This window comes from Botrytis byssoidea (genome assembly GCF_014898295.1).
Source record: "Botrytis byssoidea strain MUCL 94 chromosome Unknown BBYS_039, whole genome shotgun sequence".
In the NCBI taxonomy this organism is placed as follows: Eukaryota; Fungi; Ascomycota; class Leotiomycetes; order Helotiales; family Sclerotiniaceae; genus Botrytis; species Botrytis byssoidea.
Window position 1 is genome coordinate 5,032 of NW_024065880.1, and position 26,031 is coordinate 31,062.

Here is a 26,031-nt window from a genome sequence, read left to right on the forward strand (position 1 = left end):
TCGTCATTGCAAATTTACAATGTATTATACTGAATACTATACGGTAGATGCGACCTAGGCACACATATATCCATAATTACAGACTACCTACTCCGTACATCGTACATCGTACATACTACATACTACATACTACATACAGATTCGCCATGGCCACTTTCCGCAGACCCACGAACTGCACCGCAAATTCCCCATTTCAATCCTTTCCTTCATAGTCTCCGCCGAGTCGAAGCTTTAGGATTGGTCTGCGTGAATCTTCCCTCATTCGTAATTCTTCACATCCTTCACTTCCTGCACAGTGCATGCTCTGTACATACTTCGCACATACCTACCTACATACTACATACATACATACATACATACATACACTCGCCCACCCATACATACATATATACATATTACATGCTCCGTACAATCGCGATCCATTCTTTTTCACCATCCGGCGCAAACTGCCCTTTACTAAATTTACCACTGTCTTTCTCGTCTTGTCTCTCTCCCCCTCAGACCTCACATCATCTCCAATCGTTTTTGTATACCTAATCATCCCTTGATACCACATATTGTTGTTCATACTTCTCAACCTGCATTAATACCGCATATCCTAAAAGTAATTCAGGACGCGTTGAAAGGAAAGATATCTACATATTCAATATCTTAGTTGTTGATAAATCGACAACAACCATAACGCGTGTTCATCTCCAACACTTCGCTTACCTCTCTGGTTGGTCCTGTTGGTCAGTCGAAAAAAAAGGAAGCATTATACACCCTGGATAATAACAGGAGAGGAGAGAGAAAGGAAATCAAAACCTGCAGCACTCGATTCTTCAACTACAATATTATCCACTCTCATTCGGCCAATCTTCAATCAATGAATTTGCGTTGGCGGTTGACTATTTCCAACACCTTCTGATTACTTATTCAAACATCATCCAATTTATCTACAATCACAACGACATAATATTACACGGCGGTCTCCAGAACATTTTGTCGCAACGAACGCTCCAGTAGAGCCATGGCCAGCTCCCCTCCAGAATCGCCCCAAGTGAGTCTGCCTAGGCCCGCAAGCGCAATGATGAAAGGAGTACCAAGATCGAATAGTGGGATGAGCATGAGTAGTAAAACTGGAGGAAGTCGAGCCTCGGACGAAGATGGCAAAACTGCAGTCAAAGTTGGTAAGGAAGTTCTGATCGATTTTTTATGTGCCGCTCACAATGCTAATATGAGTTACTCCTGCAGCTGTGCGAGTTAGACCACCCCTCCGACCAACCGATCCTGGCTTCGATCTCATCCCACAAAGATTTCAACGACCTATGGTACAGGTTACCTCGCCCACAAACTTAGCAATCGAATCTCCCCAGGGAAAGAAGATATTCGTATTTGACAGAGTATTTAGTGAAGATGTGGACCAGGAAGGAATTTGGGAATATCTGGTCGAGAGTACAAATGCTTTCATTCAGGGATACAATGTCTCTATGCTGGCATATGGACAATCTGGTGCTGGAAAGTCCTTCACAATGGGTACATCCGGTCCAGGCGAGCAAGGAAAATCCGAGGTTATGGGTGAGTTCGAGATCCGTCGCACTCAATCCGATATTGGGCTGCTGCACAACGTGCTATGATGCTCAAATGGGGAAGATGCTAATATATGTGCAATTTTCTAGGTGTTATTCCACGTGCGGCGATGGCAATATTTGAGAAACTCGGCGGCGGGAAACCGCAGCAATCCAATCGGAGCTCCATGACTGGTCTAAGAGCTCCCAAGAGGTACTCCACGATTCCTGCTGCTGTGTCTGCGGAGGACAAAACTTGGAGTCTCAAGGCAACGTATGTCGAAATTTACAACGAGCAGCTGCGAGATTTACTAGTTCCCGAACATACACCAGCTCATGAACGAGAGGTGGTCAATATTCGAGAGAACACCAAGGGTCATATTCTTCTTACCGGATTACACCAAGTCGAGATTAATACTGTGGAAGATCTCATGGCGGCACTAAACTTCGGGTCTATGATTCGCCAAACCGATGCAACCGCGATCAACGCCAAATCTTCACGATCTCATGCTGTATTCAGTTTGAATCTGGTCCAGCGCAAATCGAAGGTAACACCAGGTGCTGAAAAGAGATTTTCCGTTCCACTAGAAGCCATGAATGGTGGAGAAGTGGTCACAATTGACAGCAAATTCCATTTTGTCGATTTAGCTGGCAGTGAGAGATTGAAAAACACCGGCGCACAAGGAGAAAGAGCTAAAGAAGGTATTTCCATCAATGCTGGTTTGGCTAGTTTGGGCAAAGTTATATCGCAACTGTCATCCCGACAAGCCGGATCCCACGTGTCGTACCGAGACTCTAAACTCACTAGGTTACTCCAGGATTCACTTGGAGGTAACGCGATCACTTACATGATTGCGTGTGTCACGCCGGCCGAATTTCACCTTAGCGAAACTCTGAATACAGTGCAATATGCTCAGCGTGCCCGCGCAATTCAAAGCAAGCCTCGAATCCAGCAAGTTTCAGATGAGAGCGATAAACAAGCTGTCATCGACCGCCTGAAAGCCGAAGTCGCTTTTCTTCGGGATCAGATTAAGCACAGTGAAAGCGGGGGTGATCGTCGTAGCAAGCCCACGAGTGAGAGGCCCGAGCGACAAAACGAACGAGAAGTGGAACTGCATAATCAGCTACTTGACACGCAGGAAAATTACACAGCCCTTAGCCAACGACATGCTAAGCTTATCGCGGAATTAGCCAGAGCCAGGGATGAGGAAGTTGCTGATAATCAGGCTCATGAAAATACGTTGGGTGACAGTGCCACAGAGAGACTAAAACGCTCGAACTCATTCGCCGAGGCGGTTGAACAAGTAGTCCTCGAATACGAAAAAACGATTCAGAGTCTTGAACATTCTCTTTCTAACACTCGATCATCTTTATCCAATACCGAAACTCAACTTTTGGAAAAAGAAGCAAAGTGTGCTTATGCCGAGACAGTTAATCAACAACTTCAAGCACGCTTGCAAAAACTGGCCGATCGAGAAGCTAATACAGAAAGCTATTTACATGACTTAGAAACAAGGCTCGAAGGCCATACTTCAGGCGAAGACAAAAATTCGGCAATTGTCATGGAGCTCCGCAAAGAGATTGCTCGCATTCGCGAAAATGAAGCTACTTCCGAAGACTACATCTCGACTCTCGAGGAACGCTTAGCCGAGGCCGATCAAGATTCAGAACTGATGCAACGTGAGATCGATCGATTGGAGCATGTTATTGAACGCCAACGAAGTCTTGGGAAATTGGACAGCCTGCTTTATGATTTGGATGGTATTCAGCAGGAAGGAAAAAATGGCGACGAACATAAAGCCCCGAATAGCAAGCGATCCTCTATTGGTATGAATAGCCGTCGACAAAGCCTTGCAAGTAGGAGAAATCAAAAGAACGTCATTCTAGAGACCGACAACGAAAGTGATGAGGATTTCTCAGTAAGTCCCGCAAATGGCATCAGACCCGAGACTGATGGCCCCGCCGATCGTGGAGAGTCAATTGACCTCGACACTCCCCTGAAAAGTTTAAGTGAGGAAATCGATAGCCAGTATGCGCCACAAAGCCCGGCTCAGTCAAAGTTTGTCGAGGATAAGCTCGAAAGTGTCACCCAAGAACTCGTTGATCTAAGAGTTGAGCATGAAGCTACTGTTGGCGAATATGATCTTCTCTCAAACAGATATGAAGAAGCTCTTCGTACACTGGCCGAACTTCAAGACGCTGTTGACGAAGCCCGTAGTACCGGTGCACGTGATTCTATTTTGTCGACTACTACGGCAAGAACAGCTTCTTTTTTAGCAGACGCGAGGGTGAACGAGCTAAAGGGTGGAGGACAATACTCATCCTCGCGATCACTTTCATCGGAATTGTCCTCAGCTGGGGAACTACCCACTACCGTAGAACAATCTGATGCTGAAGCCGTGATCAAAAATTCGGACTCGGTAGCTACCTCAGACGAGGCCAGTGATACGACGAGTGCGGCGGAAGTTGACAATTTGAGAAAGTTAGGCGCGGAGCACGAAGAGGCACAAGTGATGCTTGCTGAGAAATATGCCCAATTAGAAGAAGAACACATAGCGGCTCTTGATCGCATGGAGGAGCTCAAGGCCGAGGTTTCAAAGGCGAGAATGAATGCCGAAGCTACATCACCACGTTCGGGCACGCCAGTTATACGCCGCAAATCCAGCCAAAACGTTATGATTATCGATCGGGCTCATAGATCATTCGCCTCTTTGAGGAATATTGCAGCGGAAAATTTTGAGCATGATCCTGATGTTATGGCGAACTTTGAGTTAAACTTGAACACCGCCATGCACGAATTACATACCCGCTCAGAGCGCATTCAGGAGCTCGAGGCCGATGTCAGTACAGTCAAGAAGGAGTTGGAAACCAAGACAACTATTATTAGTGGGCTTGCAAGAGAGAGATCGAGCATGAAGGCGTCACCCATGGATATGTCGCTGGTTTCAGCTATGCAGGACCAGATTATCAACTCAGAGAACCAAGTCAGAATGCTCCAGGAGACTCACAATGCTCGTGAAAAGGAGCTGCTTCAGCAAATCGAATCTCTTCGGACTTCTCTCAATCTCAATCATATGGTTAATGGCAACTCTGCTGACCAAGATACTTCTGAGGGTAACGGAGCCGATTATGATCATGAAAGAAAAATAGCAGAGCTGAAAGCAGAAGTTATCAATTGGGAAGGAAAGCATCAGGCTGTGTTGTCTTCTATGCAAAGTTCTCAAAATACGCTCGAAGCTACTATCTCTGAATTGGAACAACAATTAACAAGCCTGGTAAGGAGTGGGGAGCATAGGATCCGCGAAGTTGGAGATCATAACACGCATGTTTCAAACTTGCAAAGAGAAGTTGAGGAACACAAGGCTTCTGTTGTTGCAAACGTCTCGCGATTTGCTGAGCTCGAGCAAGCCCATGCAACAACTCGTGAACAGCTCGAGGCAGCCATCCAGTCAAAAAATATTGTCTCCGCTGAGATGGAAGGGCACAAAATTCTTGTGAATCGATTGGAAGAACAGATCGCCGAGCATGAGAGCATTTTCAAGGCCCACCACGAAGGAATATCCCTCTTGAACGCAAATCATGCAAAGGAAATTGAGGAAATTCGCTCAAATAGCCAGGCTGACCACGAGGCTCAGGTAAACGAGTTAATGGCTAAACATCAAGAAAGCACCGATGCACTGACAAGAGAGCTCTCTGACGCGCGAGATGATCTGACAAAGATCGCTACCCAGGTCGCGCTTGCACTTGGAGTCGACGTCAGCACAGAGAAACTACAAGATAGGATCGCAGATCTCATTGCAAGCCAGAAAGCGCTTTCGCATCAAGAAGCTAAAGTCGGCGAGCTCGAGAAGTTCACTAAAGAGTTGTCAACCATAAACCAGTCTGTCATGAAGGAGCTTGAGGATACCAAGGCGGAACTGGCTAATCTTTTGGCCAAGACCACCGATGGCTCAAGATTGAGAGACGAAAATGCTACAGTCGCAGATCAACTAGCAGCTTTGAGGAAGGAGCTGCACGATCTTGAAACTAAGAACAAGAAAAATTCAAGATTAGTAGAAGAGCTTGAGGACCAACTTGCCTCAAATTTCGATGAGCATCAAGCTGCTAACAATCGTTTGTCTACACTCCAAACAGAGCGTAATGCTCAACTAGACGAAGCCAATGCAAATGCCCTTCGTGCTCAGACTGAGCTGGATGCGATCAAAGAGGAATTAGCCACTCTTCAGGTAAGTTGCGAAGCTCGACTTCATTTTGTGTATCAAGTATGTCTGACTCATTCAATAGGCCAAATACGAAGTTTTGCAATCCGAAGCCAGCAACAAGCGTTCCAACTCGATGACTTCGAGACTCCACAAATCGGCATCCGTGACTTCACTTCCATCACCACCCCCGGCAATTCCTCTACCGCCACTACCTGGAAATTCGGGAACTGCACAGACAGGACCCGCTCCTTCAACATCGCCAGTTCCACCAACACCTACACAAAGTAGCTTCAATACTCGCAATAGTAAAGACATAGCTGCAACTCAAATTCAAGAGGACCAAGAAGCTCGTATCCGCACTATCGAGAAGCACCTGTTCGCTGAAAAGCAGCTCACATCCACCCTCGAAGAGGCTCTCACAGATCTCGAGAAACAAAGCAACAAGGTCAAAGCCGATTGTGATGCATGGAGAAGACGTGCCAATGAACTGGAAGTTGAACTGAAAGCTGCCGAGGAGAAGGCCAAGAATGGCAATGCCGAGAAGGAAAATCGTTGGAGCTTAATGCAAGTCGAAGAAGAGAAGCGCAAGAGAAAAGAAGCCGAGCTCGCGAGAGCTCACCTTGAAGAACGTATGAACGCTCTTAGCAGCAAGAAAAAGAAGAAGGGCAGTTTGAATTGTTTCTAAAAGAATAATCCGAAGTCCTGTATCAACATTTTCAAATTGCGTTTTCTTGCGACACTTCCAGCTTTCGCTTTACGATTTATTCCCGTCTGTCTTACCTACATCTACATCTAATTCACGCCACTGTAATTTGTCACAACGAACTCACTTGCCACAACATTTCACCGCAAACCTGCGAAAATTGGGAGCACTCCTTACAAGCAATATTCAAACATCGCGACTGCGGCATGAAAGTGGTGGTCTAGAATCGAGTTTTTGCTTCACCATACTCACCAATTTATTTATTTGTACTTTAACGTCCCGCGATTTTACGAGATACCACAAAATTTTCCAACTTGTTTCTTTTATTTTATTTTGCACCGCAGAAGACCTTTTTTGCTTTTTTGATATTTTGAATTGGCGAAGGTGTTTTATGGAGCGAAACGAAAACGGCAATGAACGGCATTGATGTTTACACTTCTCTAATTTGCTTGTTTGCTTGTTTAGACTAGCGAATGAACTTTGCAATTTTGCTTTTTGATTCTTCTTTCTACTGTTTGGGAGGAAACACATTTTTATTATGCTCAGATAGAGATTTTTAGTTTTGATTCTTGATGTGATATGGTGGGGAGGGAAAGATAGCTTGAGGGGAACTTTGTTGGGTGGCGGATGGTGCTTGCATAATGGGTTTTCTGGTTGGCGAAGATACATACCGGTGGTGGAAGATGAAGGAGTTGAGGAGGAAAACGGGTAGACGAAAAGTTCCTGGTGATAGTGGAGAATAATGACAAAAATGAGATCAACATTTCAATCGGATTTTTATGCACAAGAGCGACTACCTTGCTGGATTTGAGGTAGCATGAAACATCATAGCAGAAAGAAAAGGAGGAAGAAGGGAAATCCGGTTGATTAGGCAACACTAGAGAGGAGATGAGGACGATATCTGGAGTACGAAATATGATGATAGTGCGCACATCAAGAACAAATAGAATGATGACTTACCCTATACGCGGTCTTCGTGCGCGTGGTGCTTTGGGTGATATGTTTGAGGCGTGTATTGCATCTTTGAATTTTGAATTTTGTCTTTTTTCCTCGCCTTGTCGAAACGTGGGTTTTGGGGTTCTTGAGCTGAGAATCAGTAAAACCGTATATTCGAGCGCTCACTCTCTCACTCAAGTGAAAACCTTCTTCGCAGTTCCGTATCCATTCTTTGGGCGATGACCTAGGAATACATCTCAGCCAATATCAAATTTTGGGGGGAAATTTGCCCTCATCGAAAGAATTCACATTATTTTCTTATCTTGATATACTTGTAAATCAACTTTCAACACAATCTTAGTTTCTTATCACACCAATCAATTCCACAAAGATAGGGCTATTGTTTGATATGACAAAAAGTAAAAATGGCTGATATTTCCTTTTTTTGCCATGTTTACGTGGCAACGACTGTATCGTGGTGAGACTCGATGCAGCTCAGAGATGCAGTGCTTCTGGGAGTTTCAAGTTATTCGCGCCATTTGAAACATTCAAAGACCTCACAGGTTCTTCAAACAAGAAGCTCTGTGCCAGAGATTTTAAACAACATATCGAAAAATAAATGATGCTCAAGGGAGATTATTCATCCAGAGGAATTTCTCGTAATCGGACAATGAATGTATACTATGGAGAAGATTGTCCGTGCAATCTACCGACCCTCAAACATTTTCCCCCTTTTGTGTTACCCGAGTTACATAACCGGTCTTTGATGTGGCTTTTTCCCAACCCGTCGAGAGGTGCGATTCCGAATGCCCGATAATAAGACGTTCCAATCGCGACATGGCTTTCAGAGTGGCAATCCAGTGATGTCTCGTGGAAAGATGCACGGAGAACTCCCGTGCCAGCATCAGCATGGACATGTCACATTTCTCTCATGTGGCTCGTGCCTAGACGAAGCGAATACCGGACGTATCTCCGAAGAATATGATGGTTCGGTTCGAAATTACACTTTCTATGGGGATCCTGATTGCTTCGAAAGCGATTGAAAGGGGTTCTGAACAGGTGGCGAGGGTAATAGTTGCACATGGTTGATTGAGGGGATGTTTTTGGATGCGCTGTTCTATGTGAATATTTGGCGGGTTTTCTCTAGAGAGGCTTCCGTTTACTGGTAGTCTTTGTCGTTCATTTGGATGACATAGCACCATACCATGGCTTTAAAGTGTATCAAAGATTTAGCGCATCTGTGTGCTTAATACAAGGCTTTTATATTATGGTCAAGCATTGCACTCGAGGTGCGCAGGTCAAATAGGAAGAGAAGCCGAATGCGGTATCAAATCCGGTATGCAAGCCCGACATGGAATTGATGATTCGCTGCTTGAATCTCAGCGCGCAGGTAAAGTTGGCATTATCCTGTTCACTGCATTTGAAGCAAGGCGCAAGGAGCTCCATTCCCCAGTTTTCTCGCAATCTAGACTTTTGTTCTTCAATATCTTCTTGAGGAACTTCGCAATAAATGACTCCCAAAGATGGATTTTCCTGATATGGATCTCTCGAACTTTGGTCTACCAAACATGGATCTGCCAGACATGAATCCTCCGGACAGAGAACTTCAGATGATATTTAACAGACTTCAGATGCTATACTATCTGAATCGCTTGATGGATGCAGGATTTGATAATTGGAAGGTGGTGAAGGATATCACCGAGAAGGATATGTGAGTAGACTGAGAGTAGAAGTTGGGGTAAAGGAAACTACTAACAATGATAGGCAAATACTCGGAATGAAGCTGGGTCACATAAGAGTTCGTTGTAACGGAAAGGCCAGATGGTATTAGAATCCCACAGAAATTATTAACACTTTGCTAGAAACTCCAACGGGAAATTGCGACTTCGCGAGGATGGCCCCAAAATGCCCCGCTAAATGGTCCATATGTTTGTTGTGGGGGACAGAAGCAGGCCCTGTGGTGGCAAAGTTAATATTCCGGACGAAGATAAATTCAATATAAATCCCTATATAAATTTCTATTTTATACATTACAATATTGATATATATATTTGTTAATAATAAATAAAGCTTTTTATTACTAACAAATCAAATCGGTTCTTTTTGCGATTCATTTATTATTAAATTTTGATAAAAAAAATAAAAATATAATTATAAAATTGATTATTTTCGAATTTAATTATAAACAAATATAAAAATAATATTATTATAATATAAGATATTTTCAATTTTTTAATCAAAATAAAGCTTATTTTATAAAATCAATACTATAAACCCATCCCAATAATTTTTATAATCTCTCATCATTTTTATTCTCCCAATAATATCCCTTATTTCTTTTAATTTTATAATCTTCAATCTACCAAATCTCTTATTAACAAATCCATTAATTATTAAAAAATCCCATTTTCTATATTTTCATATAAAACAAAACTTTTATATTATTATAATTTTTTTCTAATTATAATTTTATATAATAATTTATACCCTTCCATATCACTCCCTAATTTCTTTTTTTAAATACCACTATACATACAAATCATTACAATTCTTTATTAAAATACTTTACCCAATTTTCGTTTCTATTATTATATCAATATTAATTCTTACTTTTTTAAAAAACTTTATAAAATTCTTATTAATTAATCATTATTTTAAATCTTTTTTTCTAAAATACTATTTAATTAAACTAAATTGCATACAATTTAGATTCATATCAAGAAATACCCTAAATATTATTAGAAACTTTAAGCCTTACTCCAGATAACTCTTCTTCTATTTATAATAACTTTTGAATTCTAATAAATAATTTATATATTCTATTTATATTAATTGATATAATAGAATTTTATTTATATTAACCATATTAATTATTATATTCTTATAAATATTAATATATCTTTCTATTAATTATACCCAAAACACCTATTCTAAATCTAAATTTCTAATTTGTATTACTATTTCATATTAGAATTTTTCTATTTATATATAAATAAAAATTTGAGAGATTGGATTTTTATACCCAAATAAAGTAAAAAATACTAATTAATCTTATATATTTTTATATAATCTTCTTTGCTCTAATAATATAATTTTTAAAACATTTATATAAATTCCCTTGATTTCTATTCAAGATTATCTATATCTTCCTTTAATATCAATCTTTTACAATATAAAATATATATATCTTTTAATAGAATAAAATTCTCTAAATAAAATTCAAATTCTAATAAATTTATTAAAAGAATAATTCCATTTTATATTAGAAACTTCTTTTATTTTATAGCTTTATATTCCTTTCAATATTTATTTATATATCTAATATTTTATCCAAATTATAAAGAAATTATATATCTTATCTCTTCTTAAATAATATTTAATTAATATTATTCTTTTTCTAATACAATATATAATACTAAAAATATTTTCTTATTTAATTTATTTTCTCTTTGATTCTTTAAATCATATTTAATATCTTTTAAATCTAATATCTATAATATAATCGTATTCCTTACTTTATATAGTAAAGGATTTCCTTCCCTTAATATTAATAATAATACCTTGTCTTTTTATTGTTTTTGTTTTTTTTTTAATTTTTTAATTTTTTCTTATAGAATTTCTTATTATTCAAATTAAACTATTTATTTTCCTATAAAAAATGAAGATTTTATATTATATTTTATAAAATATAATATATTATATTAATCCTAATATTCTTTATAAAATAAATTAATTTGAATTTGAATAATATAAAACTATATACAAATCCCTAATATTTATCTTTTGCTATTTTATTTATTTGTATTCCTTTCTATTCTCTCAATTGAAATCAAATATTATTTCTTAATTCTAAATCTTTATTTTATAATTGAGCTATAATATATAGGATATAATAAAAATCATTATTAGATTTGTAAATACTATATATTATATAATAATAATATAAGCAATATATATTACTAAATATCTTTAATTCTATAACCTCAATTCTCCCAGAACCATCCCTAGATATAATAATAATCTATATATATAATACAAATAATTTATTCATAAAAAAATTATATAATTAATACTTAAAACCATTATATTTATCTAGATTATAAATATCCTTATCTAAAACTAGTATTTTATTTATTATAAATTACAAAAAAGAATTTAAATTATTAATTTTTCTTAATTCTAATATCAAATAAGATAATAAAAAGTTTTTCTTTTTTATTTATTTATTTGGAAAAAGATTGAGATTAAATAGAATAATAGGGTATATATAATAATTATTAATTCTAATTATTTAAACACCATCTTATAATAATATTAAAACTATATCTTCTATTATACTTTTAATTAATATTAATTTATAAAAACAGAATATAGAAATATCTTATTTCTAAAATAAATTAAGCTTTTTTTTATAATAATTTTAATATAAATTGTTATTAAAGATATTCTTTTATTCTTTATTTCTATTTTGATTTTTGATTCTATTAAAACTAATTTTATAAGTTATTAAATATTTAGTTTTAGAAAATCTGAATTATACACTTAATTTCCTTTTTAAAGAAAAAAAGATATATTATTTTTTTGAATATTTTTCTCCTTTTTTATTTATTTTTTTATACCATCTAGATTCCCTATATAATTTATAATTATAAGAATTGTTTATATTTTTATTCCCAATATAAATCATATAATTTTTAATATAATAATCAATCTATTCAGATTATAAACCTATTTTATTTCAAAACTATATATTCTTTCTTCAAATATTTGAAAAGGAATTAAAAATATTAATAATATAATTCCTATATTTTATAATAAATTCAATTATCTTTTATTATTTAATATATATAATTTATATTTCAAATATAATCTAATTAATTAGTATTTTAATATTTATTAAAAATTAATTTATTATCAAATAAAATAAAAAATATTTAGATTATTCCAATCTATTTAATTTAATTTATTATTGCTATTAGATTTATTATTATTATTCATATTATTATTATCCAGATCCTTATTTGAATTATATTATATATAATTTAGTTCTCGAATTATAAACTCTAAATCTATATTCAATTTAAACTATTACCTTCTTATATCTCCCCTCTTCCTTATATTTAAAAAGTTCTTTATTATTTAAATTTTATTTAATATTCTCCTAACTTTGTTCTCTATATATCCCCAAATAATATTATTATCTTTTTTATTATTTATATTAAAATTAGATATCTTTTTTAAACATCAATTATTACTATTAATAATATAAATATTAAAAGATTATTTCTTTTGATTATATTTATAAAAAGTAATTTAATTAATTAATTTACTAATTAAATATCTTCAATAATTATATACTTTCTTCAATTTAGAGAAATAAATATTTTGATTATTTTTGTTTATTTATATATTAATACAATATTTTTTATTAATATACTTTTTAATAATTCTCAAAGATTATATTTTATTATAATAATATCTATATAAACAATTTTCGAATTTATATTAGAATTAGTAATATTATTATTATTATTATTATTATTATTACTATTACTATTATTATTATTATTACTATTATTACTATTATTACTATTATTACTATTATTACTATTATTACTATTATTACTATTATTACTATTATTACTATTATTACTATTATTATTGTTATTACTATATATCCCTCTTATTTTGAAAATTATAAATAAAAATAATTTTTTAATTTTTTTATATTATACTTTAAAAAAATATATAGAAACTCAATATACTCTTCAGAATTTTTATTTTCTTTTAGAAAAAAAAGTAAATTCTATATATCCTTATTTTTCTGGATTATAGTTTACTTTGATTACTAAAATCTATATTGTTTTATATTATATTTATACTTTTTTTATAAATAGATTTATTATTTATATAGATTAGAAAAGAAAAAATAATCAAAATTTAATTAATTTATTAATCGATTTAATTTTTCTGGAGTTTATATAAAAAGATTTCATTAAATAGTTCTTTATAAGTAATCAAATAATTAATATAATAATTTCTTAAAATACCTAAATATATTAATAAATTTCAAAATATTTGCTTAATAAATAAAAAATACAAATAAAAAATATAAATAAAAAATGCAAATAAAAAATACAAATAAAAAATATAAATAAAAAACATAAGTAAAAAATATAAATAAAAAATGCAAATAAAAAATACAAATAAAAAATATAAATAAAAAACATAAGTAAAAAATATAAATAAAAAATATAAATAAAAAATATAAATAAAAAATATAAATAAAAAATATAAATAAAAAATATAAATAAAAAATATAAATAAAAAATATAAATAAAAAATATAAATAAAAAATATAAATAAAAAATATAAATAAAAAATATAAATAAAAAATATAAATAAAAAATATAAATAAAAAATATAAATAAAAAATATAAATAAAAAATATAAATAAAAAATATAAAGTCTTTTTTTTATTTTATTTTTTTTTAAAAAAAAAGATTATTAAATCTAAAAGCAAAAATTATAATTAATAATTAATCTTATCCCTTAATAAATTATTTAATTATAATCTAATAATAATATATCGAAAATCAAAGTCTGTAAAATAGCTTTTAATCTATAATATATTTTACTTCAATAATCCTTTTAATATAAAAGATTATAAATTTATATTATAATCTATTTTATTATTAGTTTAAATTATTAAAGCTTAAAATTCTATAGAAAAATAATCTATTTTATTTAATCTCCCTCAAATATTATTATTGATATACTCTTTTTATTTATCAAAAATCTCGAATTCTATTTCTTTTTCTAATTGTTTTATTTCCTTTTTATCAAAATTATTAATATCCATTTCCATTTTACTATCTTCTTTTTTTTTCTCTTTTTCATTTATTTCTTTCTCTTCTTTTTTCTTATTTAAACAGCTATTATCACTAAACTTATTTTTATTATTATTATTAATAATTTCAAAATCAAAAAGATTATTATTATCCTCCTACTCATTCATTTCAAACTATAAATCAATATCATTACCGATTTCAATTAAAGAATTAAATAAATCAATTTTATTTAAAATAAATTTATTTATTTTCGAATTAAATTTAAAATTATTAAAAATTAGTAAATAAATTAATAAATATTACAATCTGATATCTATTTTTCAATTTTTATTAAATCAAGAATTTCTCTCTTCTTTTTCTCTTCCAATACTTTTCGATTATTTTTATTTATATTTTAATATAATAAAGATTTTTTTAATTTATTAATATAATAAATAATTTTAATTTTTATATTCTTTTTGGTTTTATATATTATATATATATCAAAAAAAAGATTCTATTATCTTTTTTGTTTATAAATAAAATAAGAATTGAATAAATATTCATTTATATTTTTATAATATTTATTAGGAATTTTATTATTAATACTTTTTGATTATTGCAATATCTTTAATTTTTTAAAAAATATAATCTTAAATAGGAAATATAAATATCTTTCAAATATTTTGATTTAATTAAATTAATATTTGAAATATAAATTAAATTAAAAGGAAGAATAAGTTTTTATTATAAAAAAACTCGAAAAATAATAATTAATTATAAACATTAATTTCAATTAATATTAAAAAGTAAAGGAGATATAAATGATATATCAAATTATATAATTGTATTTATTTTATTTATTTTATAAACAGAATTTTGGAATTTTTTATATAAACACTTTTCTTTTCTAATTTGAAATAATATTACAATAAAAAGATTATAATTACAATTATTTTCTTTAATATATATAACTTCCAATTCTATTATAATAATACTATTAATATTTTTATTTATTAAAAAATTCAAAATTATATATAAAGTATTTCAATCTTTTTTAATAATATAAAAAATCTTATAATACTAATACAAAACAGTATTTATAGGAACTTATTAAATTAAGAAAAATAGAAATCACTAGGTAATCAGGGAATATAACAAATCAAAAAGTTTTATAAAAACTTTAGAATATTCTAACTTATAAACTAAATCTTTTTTTCCTTTATTTTTTAAAATATTTTCAAAAACAATCTTTTATTTTATTTTATTAAAACTTCTCTATTCCATTTTATTAAAATTTTCTCATTCTATTTCATCAAAACTCTTTTATTTTATTTTATCAAGACTCCCCTATTCTATTTTATTAAAACTCCTTTGTTTTATTTTATTAAAACTTTTTTATTCTATTTTCTCTTTTTATTAAATCTAAAGATTATATAAAAAATATAAGGGGTCAATATAATAGTAAAACAATCAAAAACACTAAAACAAAAAAGTTTATTATTAATAAAAAGTCTAAAATTAAGAAAAGTATTAAGAAATCTAAAATACTTATTTCCAGATATAAGTCAAAAAGGCTTTTATTTAATAAAAAGAGAATTTATAATCTAAATAAATAGAAATTGTTTATTAAATTTAGATATTGAATTATCAAATTAATTTTATATAGAGTTTTTATCAAAAGAAATTAAGTTTTATATCAATATTTAAATAAATTTTATCCCCCAAGTAGTGTTTATAAGGTTTATATAATAAATAGCTTAAATGATTAGAATAAATTTCTGATTTTAATTCTTAGTAATTAAAGTGTTATAAAAAACTATAGAAATAATATTAATTATTTATTTTAATAATAAATTTTTATTCCTTTTATATAAATATATATTAAAATATATAGTTCTATAGGATATAATATAATATACAAAACGAATTATTATTATGAAAAGGGATACTGGATTATTATAATAAATATTAAAAAAAACTATAGAAATTAATAATATTAGTTTTATTATAATACAAAAAGATTTCCAAGGGTATAAAAACTGATTTTTTTTAAATTTGTTTTTACTTGTTTTTATTTGTTTTTATTCATTTATTTTTATAAATTAAAAGCATTAAATATAAATAAAAGCATTATTAAAAAAATATTAATAAGATTGGGATAGGTGTTAGGATGTAGATATAGAATATTAATAATCCTAAGTATATTTAAAAGTATTAGATATTTTTCTAAATAACAATTTTATATTATTTATATTATTAATCTATTCAAAGATTATCAAACAAAATTATATTTAATATATTACAGTTTTCTGCTACCTCAATAAAGTATAATAGAATTCTGTCTTAAATCCCAATTCAAAAAAATCAATTTAAATAACAAAATCCTTTAATTTATACAACCACCATTGATAAATTACCTATTACTTTGATATTGAGTATAACAATATCTGAATATAGAAAAAAAACAATAATGAATTTCAAGATAATTTTTAATATAATAAAAAAATATTTAATTTAATATTTCAAAAATAATTATAATTCTAATATATTTATATATTTCTAGATTTATATACAAAATCAATTGAAATATATACAAAAACAAAATAATTTCTATAATTAGAAAGTATTGTCATTTATTTTTCAATAATATATTCAAAACGATATTTTAAATAAGTTTTTTAATTTAAATGATTTCAAGAATTTATAGTTTATAAATACTATTTATATTATTATTATATAAAATAGATAAAATAATAAAAAAAGATTTATAATATTAAAAAAAAAAGATATTGAAATCAAGGTTTTATAAATTTTTTAAAAAATAAGTTTTATATTAAAAAAAATCAGATTTTATTAAATTTAATATTTTATAAAAATATTTGAATAAAATAAAAGTTTAATATCTGATTTCAAAGGTTAATAATATCAAAATATTCAAAGAAATATTATATATTTTATTGAAATAGAATTATTGTCTCTTTTTGATATTAAGAATATAAATATTTAAAGATTAAATATAATATTAAGTTTAATAAAAATAATATTAACCTTATTAAAAACTTTATTATTACAATCCCAATCTATTCATAATCTCAAAAAAAATAATTTAAAAACCAAGAATTTATTAGATATTGAAAGACAAGATAATATTAATAAATAAAATAATATTAATAAACAAAAAAATATTAATAAATAAGAAAGTATTAATAAATAAAATAATATTAATAAATAGAATAGTATTAATAAATAAAAGAGTATTAATAAATAAAAGAATATTAATAAATAAAAGAATATTAATAAAAAACCTCTTGAAAATAAAGGGAAATATATATAAAAGAGATATAATAATTTATATTTAAAAAGAATAAATAGAGGTTGGAGGATAATATACTTTTGTTATTATAATATAATAAAAGAAAGTTATAATATATTAAAGTTTTCTCTATTTAAAATATTTAATCAAAATAGTCGAAATAGAAATTCGATTTAAAAAAATAAGGAGATTTAAAAGGATACTCTAATAATTATAAATATTAAATAAAAGAGAAATAATTATATTAAAATATAAAAAAGAAATTGAATAGATATATAATCTAAAAACTTGATAATAGAGATATTATAATTTTAAAAATAAAAAGGAATAAAAAAGAATAAAAATAAACTAATTACAAAACTTATAATATTATTTTTATATATTTTTTACTTATAATCTTGTAATTCATATAAAATCTTAATTTATATATTCTCAAATTTTTATATAAATATATATATAATTCAAAATATAACAATCAATCTATATATAAATATATATTTCAAATATAATAAAAAATAATAATATTTGAATTTGAATATAAAAAGAAACAATAAATTTTATTGAAAATAATAAAATACCTTGAAAATAAAAAACTTTTGTTATATATAATAATCAGATTAATTATATTAATATTTTAAAAATGATTTATTCAATATATAATAAAGGTATTATAGAATTTATGGCAATTATGAAAGGATTACTTCGTCAACCACGGATTCTGCCACCACAGGGAGGAACCCGTGGAGTTAAAGGTAAGAATGACATTCAACGAAAACGCAGATACTGATTGAATTCCTTTCGCGATGATGGAATATTTTCTGATACCTCGTGGCTCAAATAGCAAGGAATAATGTCACAGTTGATGGTTTCCGGTGCCCAGTATATTGTTGATGCCAATGGCAGAGGCTAGTAATCACGCTCTTTGACTTTCATCTGCCAACCGAACGTCTAGCTGATATGATGTCATTTAGATATTCCTCACCATCTCCAATTGTAATGGAGTATGCGCGAATAATTAAATCGAAGGAAAACTGTATCATTGTTCTCAGAAATTCAAGAGAGATGTTTGAATGGATTTTGTCTTCTTACCATAGCGTCGTTACACGGGTGACTTCGTGTGGTCATGATGCATAACCGATATCCCTGCATCGTGCACGACCCTGTATCTTGCACGCTTTAATTTATTGAATTAAAAATTGATTATAAATCCAAAACTGCTTATAATAATATTAAAATTTATAAAAAACAGATTGAAGATTAGTTAAATATAATAATAAGTTTTTAATAAATTTGAAATATCAAATAGAACATTAATTGATTTTAAAAAATAATATTTTAAGATATTAATAATTTAATAAAAATCTATATTAGAATAAATTTATATTATTAAAAATAAAGTTTTTTGAATTAATTTATATTATTATTATTGAAAAAAAGCTTGAAATTCTGAAAAAAAATAAAAAATTAAGTTTTAAATATAATTTCAAAAATATATATAATATTCAAAAAAATAAAAAGAATTTAAAATTCTTTTTAAAATATTTTAAAATGTTTTTTTATAGATTTTAAGAATTTGAAATTATTATTAGATTTAATTAGAAAATAGAATTTTTATATATTAGAAATATATAATATAATAATAATAAAATTATAAAAAAAATAATAAATAATTAAAAACTATAACTTATTATATTATAAATTAATATATAAAACGAAAAAACAAGAAATGAAATAAAATATTCTAATTTTTTAATAAATAAATCTATTATTTTTTTAAAAAAACTAAAAGATATTATAAATCTATTTTTAAAAGAATTTATTTTTTAAAAAAAATCCTCAAATTTATAATATTTCTAATAATTTTATAGATTAAATATAATTATAATTTAATATTATAATATATTCTATTTTTATTAATATTCAAATTAATTCCGTTTTTAAAAATTTTTAAAAAAAAAATCTTTTTTAGAAATATTTTATTATTAATTATATAATCCTAATATTTAATTTTATAATTTTTTTAATAATTGATAATATATATATATATATTTAATAAAATATAGTTTATTTTTAGTTTTCTAATCAAAATTAATCTATTAATAATATTATATAATTAAAAAAAATTAAAAATCATTATAAAATACTTGATTTATAATCAATTTTTTTTTAAAAAAAAGATTATTTATAAAAACTTAAAATAATATATTAATATAATATCAAACTTATAATATAAAAACTTGATTTTTTTATTTCTTTATATTAAAATATATTCAAATTTATAAAAAAGAAATTGAAAATTCAATTTTCGCTATTTTTATTAATAAATAAATTAATATATAATATTTTTATATTAATAATTTTAATATTGAATAAATTATATATAATAATTATTTTTTATATTTTGATTACTTTATAAGAAATAAATAGTAATATAATATATTATATATAATTATTAATAGAACTCAATAATTGATTAATTATATATTGAATTTAGAATATCTTTTTTAAAAGAAATAAAAGTGTGCACGATACAGGGGCGTGCACGATGTAGGGATATCGGTTAATGCTTGTGACCATTTTTTTCTTCTTCACACAACTTTGGGAGATAAATTGTTACCATTCATTTACGCTTATTGGACTATCCATGCAGCGACAATAAGAAATCTTTAGATCAGATAATAGAGAATCATTGATGACGTTGGATACAATTTGAAGGTAATTGGGAGCAATATAATACAGGAGAAAATTGAGGGTAAGAAGCAGGATTTGATGCAGAAAATCACTATGACTTTCGACATTGTTATCATGTTCTTGTGAGGAAATAAGGACATCCATCAAGTTAAAGGAATCCAACTCGTCTCCTCATTCCTCCTTCCATTGCCATCCTGCCCTTTTCGCGAAACAATCGAAAAGTAAGCATTTGATCAAGCATTTTTTTGTTTTTGAATTGTTAATGGTACTCACTCCAAAACTAATTGAGTGATCACTCTTTCCTTCTTTCCTTCCTCTTCTTCCTTGATGATCACTTCATTTCTGAAATGACATCCTGGATCATTTCCAATTGGTTTTTTCTTGAGAGGATATACTGAATGTTTCTAGCTCTCAATGAAATCCTCCTACTTGAAAGGACACTTCCGCACTCAAATGCGCTCGAGTCTGCACATGTCTCATTCAACTCCCCTTCCAAATCATCGTTACTATCCAAGAATTCACTCTCGATTGTGGGAGTATTGCATGACATTTGTATCTCTTTATGATCCCTCCTTCAGCTAGATTTTTGATTAATTCCAAACATCGACGATGGCCCTTTAGATCACACGAGGAACGAGAGATTGCGATCTTCTCATCTATCTTTTGAAAGCAAGTGCTTTTGGGCTACTTCATCCCTCCCTCTCTCCTTAAATCTACTAACTTATAATGTAATCCAAACGATAGCAAGCTCTTACATCCTCTCCAGAACTTGCCGTTCGCATCACTAGACTCTCGATAACAGAAGCCTTGGAGTAATCTATAAATAACTCGACGACCATCACCGTTCAAATCGGATCCCCACGTCACTGAGCAATACCTAAACCATGATATACAATACATCCAATTAACGCAGTCTTATGTCAATGAGTTTCGCATTCGTAGCTATGTTATGATATATGCACATAAACATACAAAGATCAGCATGAAAACATGTATTTCTCTCGTCTATCGTAGCACGAGTAAGCACCGCTTCCGCGTCAAAAATAGGTTACTAGAATGAGGAGACGGATATAATTTAGTCTTACAGCGGAAGAGATGTTAACAGTCAGCGAACTAGCAAACAATTTTGAAGTAAAACAGTCTAATACGATCGGCTTAAACGAAGTGCTGTTTTCTGTTCATGCTAACAACTACGCTTGAAGCACACTTTGTGTGAAGGTTGAAGGGAAGTTTTAGAGTCTCTAGTATTTAGGCTCAATATGTTTGGTTCCTCAAGAAATAAGAATGAGATTTGTTAATTGGATTGAGCTGACGCTGAGCATGGCGGGCACCAAGAAATATTCGATGGCGGCAAAGGGAAGATGGCAGGAAGATGCACTGCTTGGAGTAGGTGTGGCTGGTTTGATGGGTACACGTCTTAGATTCGATATGTGAAGTGACCTTACCATATGATATAATAAATTCGATGTCTGAAACTAATTTGTGGTATGTGTAGTATAGACGCAGTCTATGAAATGATTTCGAAATTTGAGGTGAGTATACATGAATTCAAGCAACATATCAGTCAAAAGCGCCCATAATAGCTGTGCGATAAAAGCGAGGGTGCAGGGAGTTTCAATATTCTTCCGTCACCATGTTAGACTTGCGACAATAAGTATATAATTTGCAGCAGGGTATGTACAATTTGAACTTGCAGGCACCAAAAAGAGTCTATCTCATTACATCATTGATCATGCAGCATCTCCTACCACCATGATAATATCACAGCGTCTCTCCTTACGCAGTCCATGTTGGCGCAACCCTCTTCAAATACTTCATGAACTTCCACAAGCCAACGGCGTACTCCGTTGTTCCCTCGGGATCCACAACCTTCTCCGGGAACGCAATTCCAGCACCATACAACCCCCTAATCGTCTTTCCCTCAGCATCCACAAATTCCGAGGTCTCATGATTGTAAGTAATCTCCAATGGCGTGCCATCCCTCTCGATAGTTGGAAGCTTATTTTTGGTGAACCCAATAGCCTGCACCACACAGTGACATCCTGGTAAATGTTTCTCGTAGTCATCCTTCTCGGTTTCTGTTGAGGTCTTTACCTTTTCAAGGGATTTGGATACGTCAGATGTAGGTAATGTATCGGCCTCGAGATTCTCCTTTGCCCATGTAGCGACTTCGCCCTTGAGACCCGTGTTGTCGCGTTTGATCCACCCATCACGTTCCTCGGCATATCGAAGCTCATGGCGAGTGAACCATTTGATACGAAGGTTCTTGAACTCCTGGTCAGGGGAATTTGCGAGGTTGTAAAGGTTTCTCAGTACGAGAATTGCACTGTGAGACGCACCAATGACGGCAATTGTGGTGCGTTGGGTTGGATCTGGATTCTTTTTCGCAGCAAAACGGATACTTTGTCTTAATAGTGAGGGTTTCAAACATCTGTCAAGACCAATGCTAGGTATCCGCTTACTAGATTGGTCAAGTTCAAGGCTGTTCCAACTGGGGTGAGAACCAGTACACAAAAAAAGGAGATCGGAGGATACTGAACGTGTTTTACTCCCTGAGGCACTGAATTTGACTTTCCAGCCCGTGGACTATTTGGCATTAGCTTGTAGAAAACCGACCTAGACAATGAACTTACTTCGGACCAAGAAGCACTTTCAACTGTGCCATTATTGACTCCAAAAACACCCTCGGTTTTGAGAAGCCCGGCTCCCAACATCAGCCCTAAGTCAGCAGCTTCAGCAATGTGACAAGTCTTTTCTTGATCAAGATCTTGCAAAACGCTATACGCGTTAGGAGTGACAGCTTCACTTGTGATTTGCTTGAAAGGCTCTAAAGCATCTGCGTACATAGAAAAGAACTTGACTTTCGTGTTACTATGGTAGAATATCATTAGATTTATACTCAAGATTCAAGCAATAGAGAGAAGGACAAGACTCACGAAGGCACAGCTCGATACGCTCGGTCTAATCTGCCACCCCCCGAACGTTGAGCGTCTCCAACCCATAAAACTGGACCTTTCTTCTGTTCCAAAAGATTGCCCACAACCGCAAGTCCTGCTGGCCCAGTGCCAACGACTACAGAGCCAAACTTTTCTACCTTCTTGAGACTCTTGAGACTGTAAGACCTCTGTAGCACGTGATTAAGCAATGGTGCTTGTAACTCCCCCATTGCGTTACTGAATCTACCACATTTCAAGACGTGCAAAAGAGTGCGTGTCGAGACCCTCCCAGCCACCATGGGCGCGGGTGAACTTTTAAGCAACAACATCTCTGAGTATGTATGGGTACACGTATGGGTACACGTATGCAGAAGGAGCTCCCCGCAAACAGATCAAACGTTCAGGTACGGTATCGGATATCGACGGATACTACCACGACCCCAGTATCTCACTATGCCCACCCTTTCAATGACACCAGGATATGCACTCGTTGGGAATGCAACAAGCTCGATTGGTTGGCGGAAGTCCCAAGAATTGCTTCGTACCTCGCAAAGTTCTTGCAGTGTAAACTATCTGTCGGCTTTGGCTTTTCAAAAAGCCAAGTGAATGATAATGATTGGCGTGTTTATTGGTAACAGTGTATGAAGATACGGTTCCACCAAGTTGTGATTGAATGATAAGAGAGCGGTGTCGAGACAAAACACGCGTTATATTGACTGGTGGTGGGGCAAATTGGCGATTTTTGGAGGTTTCAAGATGAAAAACTGAGTAGCCTAGCCTAGGCTTTTAGGGAAGAATAGTAAGTAATACAATTTATAATCTGCCTTTACTAGACCGAAGTCACTTGGTATCTAGAACTGCTTAAATATCAAAAACAATGAACGAATGACATATAGTACACATAGGATTGTGAGTTGTATGTTGTGCTATATTGAAATTTGTAAGAAATGTTGAGGTTCGTGGTGCCTGCAAAAAACCCCATTCGCCTCGGCGGGATCTAACCAATCATATTTCATCATACCCCTTTTTTCTCAATAATGCTCACACACATATCCTTGCCCCGCAAGATATACAGAGTGGGATGTTATCAATGCATTTTTTAAATATCTAATTATCTTCATCTAGTCGGCTGCCGCGAACTCGACTTGACCTGAGAATTGACTACAAAATACACAGTCCACGATATCAATGACGTTAGACTAAGAACGAATGGAGGCAACAAAACCTTGTCCAGCTTTTTGCCGACTGATTTGTTCTGGCCCAAGCCCCAGAATGCAATGTCCAATACAACCATAATAATAGTTAACAGGAACGCGGAGAGTTGTAGAGAACTCTTCCTGGGTATACTTGCCATTCCGTCGATCAATCCATCAATTCTCTCGGCCATCTTGATATCAGAAAACTCACTTTTAACCCTCTTTACACCGTCAATTCCCATTTGTTTAACCTGATCATCCGTCATCTTGTTTAGGACTTTATCCATGACAGCAGTCCATTTCTCAACATCATCAGGTGGACAGAGCCAGCCTGTCTTCCCTTCCACTACTGTTTCGAGTGGCCCTCCCGTGTTTGCGGCCAATACTGGAACTCCGGCCAACATTGCCTCTAAGGGTACAATGCCAAAATGCTCATTAGAAGGAGTATATATCAAAAGTCGTGCTGAATTGAGAAGCATTTCTTTCAAAGTATTTGGTACTGATAACAAGAACAAAACATCCACATCATCAGGTACATTTAATGCTGTAACGATGGTCCGTGTGGTAGCTGTCTTCAATCCTAAGTCGGTAGCCAGCTTAACGAGCTCCTTATGGTATACGACGTTCTCCATCACTCGGTTATCATATCCACCTGTCAGTTGTGTCAGCATGCTTCTCACCAATAGCGAAACATGACCTACCAGCAAGTACCAATCTCACTCCCTGTCTTCCATGTTTGCCCAATCCTGCATATGCTTTAATTGCAAGACCAATATCCTTCTTCTTTTCGAATCGATTTATGCTTAACAAAATGTTTCTGTCATGCCAGACTGGAATGGCATCATCACTGGTCTCAGATTTCTTTGGGTTCACATCCACACAAGGATGTACAATCTGTAAATCTTTTTCCCTGGCCAATTCAGGGAATACCTGTTCCACCATACCCTTTGTAAATCCAGAATTGACCGCAATTGATTCCGCAAAACTCATACTCCATTGCTCCAAGAAGTCGAAAGGTATTCTATATACGCGTTTCAACCAATGGGTCCTTCCCTGTGCGAGCAACAGATCCGGGAAATGACAGTAAAAGAAGATTCGAGTGTTTGGATAAAAGTATCGTAGCCACGGTAGTCCAGCGCTGAGCTGATCCACGAAGAAAGCATCGGGATTTAGGCTGCTGATTTCAGAGGTAAAATAGGCCTGGACAATTAGATGTAACTGTCGAAGAATGGCGCAAATAATGGAAAATCGAGAGAGGATTGAGGATGGGAAAAGCCAGTTTCCTCTTACTCGCACATCAAGTGTACCTGTACAGCATGAGCATTGGTGTCGTATAGCAAAATTTCCATCGTCCAACTAACCATCTCGAGCTTCATCAAAGCAATGTTTAGGATCGCAATAGCTGGTAAATATAACGACTTTGTGACCCCGATTCTGTAATCCTACTGCGGCATCTACCACGAGTCTTTCGGCACCACCAATCCCTAGATCGGGATGAAAGAACACAATGGTCTTCTGCTTTTTTGCAATAGCCATCCCGACGTCGTGCAAAAATTTGTGTTTTATGTTTGATCATCGAAGTGACAGATAGCCTGTCGCAAGCTCTTTGGTAATAAAGGTGGGTAGGCTGACAGGGATGCTGCCAGGGTCTTCAGCCTTGTGCTAAAATTATCA

At 31.6% G+C, this 26,031-nt stretch overlaps 4 protein-coding genes across 4 annotated transcripts; 2 read left to right on the forward strand and 2 right to left on the reverse strand.

Annotated features, from left to right (window-relative positions):
- The first annotated feature begins 376 nt into the window (after positions 1-376).
- EAE97_011583 (uncharacterized protein) lies at positions 377-7,414 on the forward strand. Its single transcript, XM_038882098.1, has 4 exons — positions 377-1,169; positions 1,234-1,557; positions 1,659-5,773; positions 5,832-7,414. The coding sequence occupies exons 1-4, from the start codon at positions 1,010-1,012 to the stop codon at positions 6,432-6,434; spliced, it is 5,202 nt and encodes a 1,733-aa protein (XP_038726996.1). The 5' UTR covers positions 377-1,009; the 3' UTR covers positions 6,435-7,414.
- A 1,239-nt stretch (positions 7,415-8,653) lies between these two features.
- Positions 8,654-9,361, forward strand: EAE97_011584 (uncharacterized protein; the record flags this gene model as incomplete). Its single annotated transcript, XM_038882099.1, has 3 exons — positions 8,654-9,099; positions 9,153-9,186; positions 9,251-9,361. The coding sequence occupies exons 1-3, from the start codon at positions 8,912-8,914 to the stop codon at positions 9,359-9,361; spliced, it is 333 nt and encodes a 110-aa protein (XP_038726997.1). The 5' UTR covers positions 8,654-8,911.
- Positions 9,362-22,001: 12,640 nt separating this feature from the next.
- Positions 22,002-23,391, reverse strand: EAE97_011585 (uncharacterized protein; the record flags this gene model as incomplete). The annotated part of the gene is made up of 3 exons (XM_038882100.1): positions 22,002-22,811; positions 22,859-23,096; positions 23,162-23,391. The coding sequence occupies 3 exons, from the start codon at positions 23,389-23,391 to the stop codon at positions 22,002-22,004; spliced, it is 1,278 nt and encodes a 425-aa protein (XP_038726998.1).
- Positions 23,392-24,278: 887 nt separating this feature from the next.
- Positions 24,279-25,893, reverse strand: EAE97_011586 (uncharacterized protein; the record flags this gene model as incomplete). Its single annotated transcript, XM_038882101.1, has 3 exons — positions 24,279-25,009; positions 25,059-25,664; positions 25,719-25,893. The coding sequence occupies 3 exons, from the start codon at positions 25,891-25,893 to the stop codon at positions 24,279-24,281; spliced, it is 1,512 nt and encodes a 503-aa protein (XP_038726999.1).
- Positions 25,894-26,031: the final 138 nt, after the last annotated feature.